The following is a 7,500-nucleotide window of genomic DNA, read 5'->3' as shown; positions in this document are numbered from 1 at the left end:
TATTTATGGATGGAATAATTCCCCTGGGTTCTGAGAAACACTTTGGAAGTGCTTGATTCTGATTTAAAAAATGCTGAGGTTTTGAAAGTGCTTGGATGTGGAGCACTGGAATGTGCCTAATTTTTGTGTTTGTTCATGCAGTTTATGAATCTCCCCTTTTTTCAATCGGGGCGTACACATCCATGCCAAAAAATAACTTTAGCGAATACAATGGCGTCAGCACCCGTCTATCTGCATGATAACTGGCTATGGTGTGAGGATGAGATTTTCTCTTTTCTGTTTCAAAATGGCCGCCAGAGCAAGGTGAGGGGTGTGGTGTGTATCTCTGCACATCGACACTGGCTCATTACAGTACTTTACATCACATAACATTCCATTAAATTACATTGCAGTCATTTAGCGGACATTCTTATCCGCAGCGACGTACAGCAAAGTGCAAATCATAACCAGGGACAAAAACCCTGGAGGGAAGTACAATTCCAAGTGTTAGAGAGATCAAAACTTGAACCCCTTGTAGAATAATCAGATAAATCGACAAAAAAATTGCAATACCGCAGTTTTTGCAGCTAGAACATTAAGAATGGTAAAATAATTATACGCAGGTGCAATCATGACAGCATGTAGCATACATGGCAATTAGCATATAGCATACATAGCTCAACTGTAGGACTCTTCTTACTGTATTTATCGAAATCACTGGCTTGTGGATGAGAGTATTGCACTGTGTATGTGAGTGTGTGTGTGTATGTGTCTGTGTGTATATGTGTCTGTGTGTGTGTGTGCGCGTGTGCGTGTGTGTGTATGTGAGTGTGTGTTCATGTTTGTGTGTGTGTGTGTGTGTGTGTGTAAATATGTGTGTGAGTGCGCATGCGTGTGTGTGTATGTGAGTGTGTGTGCATGTTTGTGTGTGTGTGTGTATATATGTGTGTGAGTGCGCGTGCGTGTGTGTGTATGTGAGTGTGTGTGCATGTTTGTGTGTGTGTGTGTATATATGTGTGTGAGTGCGCGTGCGTGTGTGTGTATGTGAGTGTGTATATGTGTGTGTGCATGTTTGTGTGTGTGTATATGTGTGAGTGCGTGTTTGTGTGTGCATATGTGTGTGTGCATGTTTGTGTGTGTGTATATGTGTGTGAGTGCGTGTTTGTGTGTGCATATGTGTGTGTGCATGTTTGTGTGTGTGTGTGTGTGTGTGTGTGTGTGTGTGTGTGTGCAAGCTCACTCGATTACATTACATTAATAACAAGTCAGTCTTATATAAAGTTAATATTACACCCAGTTACATTGCATATCAGATAACATCAAATACTACTTGTTACAATCTGATTAAAGTTTTCTATACACCCCTGATACACAGAAAGCAATCAGGCATGATTTGTGATTTATTTTTGGCCCATTAGGTGCAATAAATATGGAAATAAACTGATGAAGAATTACCTTCAGTAAAGGGTTGATGTGTTCTCTTTCCTGGGTCAGATACGCATTTGGGGATGTACAGCATTCGCATTTGCAGGGTTGTCTTTGAATATTAACAGCATCAGAAGAGCTAAGAGTGCGTGCGATGTGTGTTTGACCCAGGTCTGATAGTTTTGTTTTTCTTTCGTAAGAAACCCTGTCAACAAGCGGGAGAGTCTGTGCGAGGCAGTGTGGAGACCTGGGACCGGGGCTTCATGTCTAATGTCAGTGCTTCTGCGCATAATTTGACAACTTGGCAGTGAAAAACATCCCAGCCCTGACAGCTCAGAAATCAGGCGAGCAACGTGGAGAGAATCACTCCTGTGGTAGGAGAGCAGTCTCTAAGCAAAACTGATAAGACCCAGAAATTAATCGCAACAGCACTGTTTTTTTTATTTGAGGAGTCATTTTGGAAGTAAACAACTAACTATATTATTTAGACTATGGCATATTTATGGGTTTTGGTTTATATTATGGTGGTCTATGCTGGTTTACTTCTTAAATTTCTCTCAAAGAAATGTAAGAAGTAGACCACCATTTATTTGAGAGAAATTTAAGAAGTAAACTAATTATTGTTTACCACTATTTACCATTTAGACTATGGCATTTTCATGGGTTTAGGTATATTGTATGGTGGTTTTGGATGTACTCTGTATGTTCCAAGGCTCTTGGTTGCAATAGATAACTTGAACGAGTGCTTTGGTGATGTTGCATTGTTAATAGAGGTTGTGAGAAATCCGTTCTGCCTGTTCAGACACTATTGCTCATGTTAAACAGGTGAAAATACAGACACCCTATAATTGAGTATTAAACTGTTTTTCAACGACTTCTTGATATGTGATGAGTATTCACTTACATTGGCATTGCATTGCAGCAGATTACAGAGCTGTTTATAAATATAGTTTTCTCTGTCCAAATGTCACACCACTAGTATGAATGGTAATGGTATCGTTGTGCTTTTGCGAACAGTATGTTTTGTCTTAATTGCAGCTGGTTGCAAAATGCTAGTTCTAACGCATGCTTATAGATTTTCTTAGAGGATCCATATTGACCTACACAGCTTATGTGTTTTTATCCTGTATATACAACTGTGAGCTGTGGGTTATGGGTGTGTGTGTGCGTGTGTGTGTGTGTGTGCGTGTGTGTGCATATGTGTGCATATGTGTGTGTTTGTGTGTTGTGTGTGCGTGTGTGCATGCATGTGTGCTTGTGTGTTTGTTTGTGTATGTGCGAGTACGTGTGCGCGTGTGCATGTGTTTGTGCATGTGTGTGTGTGTTTGTTTGTGTATGTGTACGTGTGCGTGTGCATGTGTTTGTTTGTGTATGTGTATGTGTATGTGTAAGTGTACGTGTGCGTGTGCATGTGTTTGTGTGTGCGTGTGTGTGTTTGTTTGTGTGTGTTTGTGCGTGTGCATGTGTTTGTGCGTGTGTGTGTGTTTGTTTGTGTATGTGTACGTGTGCATGTGTTTGTGCGTGCGTGTGTGTTTGTGTGTGTTTCTGCGTGTGTGTGCGTGTGCATGTGTTTGTGCGTGTTGTGGTGGCCCGATCGGAAATCGGTACACCACTGGAGTGGAACGGCCCGTGCGCCGGCGGCTTCTGCTAGGAAAAGTGATTAACCACGTGTATTTCCCCAGGTCGTATCTAACAGAGCCGCACCGGAGCGAGAGCCGGCGAGGAGAGTCAGAACCATGGCCAGCGACACGGGGAAAGACGCGTGGGGAATGTGAGGAAGAGACAATTAACCCTTCTCATTGGACAGGCGCAGCCGGACCGACTCCGAGAGAGAGAGGAGCCGTACAAAAGACGAGGCGCAACCACAGAGCGGGGCTGAGTACGGAGGGAAACGGAGGCGAAGCCCAGTGAGGAGGAAACAGCCACGGGAAAGCCAATAACGACACCACGGTGGAAGCGGGTCTTCGGAGGCCCTACCAAAAGGCGCCGCCGGCACGGACCACCCCGAACCACCGACGGACCGGGAAACCTAATTTTTTGGCCGGTGACTTTTTTTTCGTTTTTTGAGAAAGGAAGTTTATTGTTTGGGACGTTGTAAAAAGTGCCCTGAAGGCACACCAGAACCTCATTAAAACTACCGATTGAGGAACTACTCTTGCTCTCTCTGTCTCTCTCTCCCCACGGGGCGCCACATATGGTGGAGAATGCAGGCATAGAGACCCCAGCTATAGAGAGAGAGCAATTAAAAAAAAAAAAAAAAAAAAAAAAAAAAAAAAAAATGGAGGACGCCATCAACGCTCTACTGCGGTCACAAGGCGCCCTGCAGAAAGCCGTGGCGGAGCTGTGCCAAAAGTCCAGCCCGGCAACAAGCCACCGGACGCCCAAAGACGTACTGCTGAAGCAGACCCCGGACGATGAAATTGAGGCCTACCTCGAGACCTTCGAACGGGCGGCTTACCTGGAGAAGTGGCCTCAAGGCGCCTGGGGCTCCCTCCTGGCCCCATTCCTCAGCGGGGAGGCCCAGAAGGCGTACCGGGGACTGCCTCCGGCCGAAGCCCACGACTACACCACCCTCAAAGCCACCATCTTAGCCCAGTATGGCTACAGCCTCCCCGCCAGGGCACAGCGGTTCCACCAATGGGCCTATGACCCCGCCCTCCCGGCGCGAGGACAGGTGATGAGCCTGGGGAGGCTAACCAAAAGTTGGCTAGTCGAGGGCGACGGGCCGCCCCTGCTCGACCGGGTGGTGTTGGATCGCTGTGTCCGAGCCCTGGCCCCGGACGTCAAGAAATATGTGGCCCAGCAGGGGCCCCGCTCCATTGATGCCCTGGTCAACCTCCTGGAGAACCACCAGGTGGCCCAAGAGATGGTCAGGGGAACCAAAACGGAAAGCCCCCGAAGAACCCCCAGCGCGGTCCGACTGGAGCCACAAACCAGGCCACGGTGGAGAGCGGACGACCGAGACGAGGGACTCCGCCGGAGAGAGACCAGACGGTGCTTCGCCTGTGGCCGGGAGGGCCACCTGAGCCGGGATTGCCCAGGGAGGGAGGAGTCCATGGCCACTGCACCTGAGACGGGCCGACCCTGCCACTACCTCACCACGTGCTGGGCCCACAAGGGCACTGCCGCCCCTAGGCTACCCGTCCGGATCGGGGGTCAAGACGCGGAGGCCTTGCTGGACTCGGGGAGTGCGATTACCCTGGTGAGACCAACCCTAGCAGGGGGGAGACGGGGAGAGGACATCGCCGTCACCTGCATCCACGGCGACGTACGAAGCTACCCCACCGCCGAGGTGACCATCATCACCCCTAGAGGCCACTTCACGGGAAGGGTGGGGGTAGTCGAGAGCCTCCCAGTGGAGGTGCTGCTGGGAAGAGACTGCCCCCTCTTTCTCAGCTACTGGAGTGAGAGGGCGACCTCGGAGAGGCCAAGTCACACACCCCGACCCCGCCGGAAGGGCCACCGGGAACCCCACCCGGTTTGGGTGGCCCCTGCCGGGGATAGTGAGGAGGAGGTGATCTCGCCCCAAGGGGGGAGGGGACCGACCACGCAACCCCCTACCGAGAGCACGGATACAGCCCCGGAGCGACCGGACCCACCACCACCCCTGGGGGCGGAAGGGGGTAGCGCGGGGGGGTTTTCGGAGTTTCAACCCGAAATAGAGAGGGCCCCAACGGACTTCGGCTCCGCCCAGCTGCAAGATCCCCTCCTCGCCCAGGCCTGGAGGGCCGCTGCTTACATTGAGGGCGTCCCACAAGGCGGGGTGAGTAGACCGGCCTACCCGTATTTTAAAGTCCAGAATAACCTGCTGTATCGAACCTGCAACAGTGACCCGGGGGAGCTGGACCAACTTCTGGTACCCCGGAGCCACACCTCCAAGGTGCTCTACCTCGCCCACACCCACCTGTTGGGGGCCCACCTGGGAAGGGAGAAGACGTATGAGCGGATCCTATCGCGCTTTTACTGGCCTGGCATCAAACGGGCAGTGGAGGACTACTGCCGACAGTGTGCGGAGTGTCAACTGCACAGCCCCCGGGTGACGTATCGCAATCCATTAATCCCTCTCCCCATTATAGATGTGCCCTTCCGCCGAATTGCTATGGACATAGTGGGACCCCTGCCCAAGTCCAGCCGGGGTCACCGCTACATCCTGGTAATCGTTGATTACGCCACCCGTTACCCGGAGGCCATACCCTTACGGGCCGCGACGGGGAAGAGCATCGCGAGGGAGCTGTTCCTCCTCTTCAGCCGGGTGGGGATCGCGGAAGAGGTCCTGACCGACCAGGGGACCTGTTTCATGTCGGGCGTGATGAGGGAGATGTGCCGCCTACTCCGGGTCCGACAAGTGAGGACGTCCGTCTACCACCCCCAGACCGACGGGCTGGTAGAGCGGTTTAACAAAACCCTCAAGTCAATGCTGAGGAAAATGATCACAACGGACGGTAAGGACTGGGACCACTTATTACCGTACCTATTATTTTCGATACGTGAGGTCCCACAGGCATCCACGGGGTACGCGCCCTTCGAGTTGCTGTATGGGAGACGTCCCCGAGGGCTACTGGACCTCGCGAAGGAGGCCTGGGAGCAGCAGCCGTCCCGACAACGCACCCTCTTGGAACATGTGGAAGCTATGGACCAGCGGATGGCAAAAATCTGGCCCATGGTCCGGGAGCACATGCAACAGGCCCAGAAGGAGCAGGCCAGACTGTACAACCGAACAGCCCAGGTGAGAGAATTTCAGCCGGGGGATAAAGTCATGGTGCTGATCCCCACCAATGAGTGCAAATTTCTGGCCAAATGGCATGGGCCCTACGAAGTAGTAGCCAAGGTTGGGCCAGTGAACTACATGGTAAGACAGGTGGGCCGGAGACACCAGCTCCAAAAGTACCACATTAACCTGCTAAAGAGGTGGCACGAACCCGTGCACGACCCTGCTCCCCTCTGCTTAACCACAGGCGGCGCCACCGGAACACCAGAAGTGGCCACTGGAGACCTGCTGACCGACCGGCAACGCCAAGACCTCCGCGAGCTGGTGAGTCAACACCGGGATGTGCTCTCCCACCTCCCGGGCCGGACTACCAAGGTCCACCACGACATCGTCACGGAGCCAGGAAGGAGGGTTCGACTGCGGCCCTACCGGATCCCGGAGGCGAGAAGGCAGACCATCCGGGAGGAGGTGGCGAGGATGCTGGACCTGGGGGTCATAGAAGAATCCCAAAGCGCCTGGTCCAGCCCGATAGTATTGGTCCCAAAACCGGACGGCAGTTGGAGGTTCTGCAACGACTTCCGGAGGTTGAACGAAATCTCCCGGTACGACGCCTACCCCATGCCCCGGGTGGACGAGCTGATCGAGCGGCTGGGACCCGCTCGCTACCTCAGCACCTTGGACCTCACCCGGGGGTACTGGCAGGTACCGCTGACCCCCCAGGCGAGGGAGAAGACGGCTTTCGCCACCCCGGATGGCCTATTCCAGTACCGCGTCTTACCCTTCGGAGTGCATGGAGCCCCGGCCACCTTCCAGAGGCTCATGGACAACCTGCTGAGGCCCCACAGGGAGTATGCTGCTGCCTACCTCGACGATATCGTCATTCATAGCGCTGATTGGGAAAGCCACCTCAGGAGGCTGGAGGCGGTGCTCGGGGCGCTCCGGGAAGCCGGCCTGACAGCGAACCCGGCTAAGTGTCGCCTGGGCCTGGAGGAGGCCGACTACCTGGGCCACACCGTGGGACGAGGGTGTGTCCGACCCCAGAGTCAAAAGGTGGACGGGATCACCAACTGGCCACGACCCACCACCAAAAGGCAAGTGCGCACATTCCTGGGCCTAGTGGGGTACTATAGGCAGTTTATACCGGACTTTGCCACCAGAGCGGCCCCCTTGCACGAGCTGACCAAGAAGGACCACCGGCACACGGTGATATGGACCGAAGCCGCCGACCGCGCCTTCCTAGACCTGAGGGCCGCCCTGGGGAATGAACCAGTACTGACCACCCCTAACTTCTCACAAAAGTTTGTTTTGCAGACCGACGCCTCTGAAACCGGACTTGGGGCGGTCCTATCCCAGATCCAGGACGCCACCGAGCACCCGATCACCTATAT

The 7,500-nt window shown here is 53.2% G+C and overlaps 1 protein-coding gene across 3 annotated transcripts in view; it reads left to right on the top strand.

Annotated features, from left to right (window-relative positions):
- LOC133135385 (glucosidase 2 subunit beta-like) overlaps positions 1-7,500 on the top strand; it is a 133,708-nt gene that overhangs the window by 102,660 nt on the left and 23,548 nt on the right. The window contains exon 14 of one of the 3 annotated variants that reach the window (XM_061252346.1): positions 1,605-2,204. The exons of the other annotated variants lie outside the window; for them this stretch is intronic. Coding sequence (XP_061108330.1) covers positions 1,605-1,701 — 97 coding nt within the window. The 3' untranslated portion in view covers positions 1,702-2,204. Of the gene's footprint in view, positions 1-1,604; positions 2,205-7,500 lie in introns of those variants that run through there. 3 annotated transcript variants of the gene reach the window in all.

The sequence above is a fragment of the Conger conger genome, chromosome 8 (assembly GCF_963514075.1).
Source record: "Conger conger chromosome 8, fConCon1.1, whole genome shotgun sequence".
Taxonomy (NCBI): domain Eukaryota; kingdom Metazoa; phylum Chordata; class Actinopteri; order Anguilliformes; family Congridae; genus Conger; species Conger conger.
Note: the sequence above shows the minus strand (reverse complement) of the source record. Positions and strands in the feature narration are given on the sequence as shown.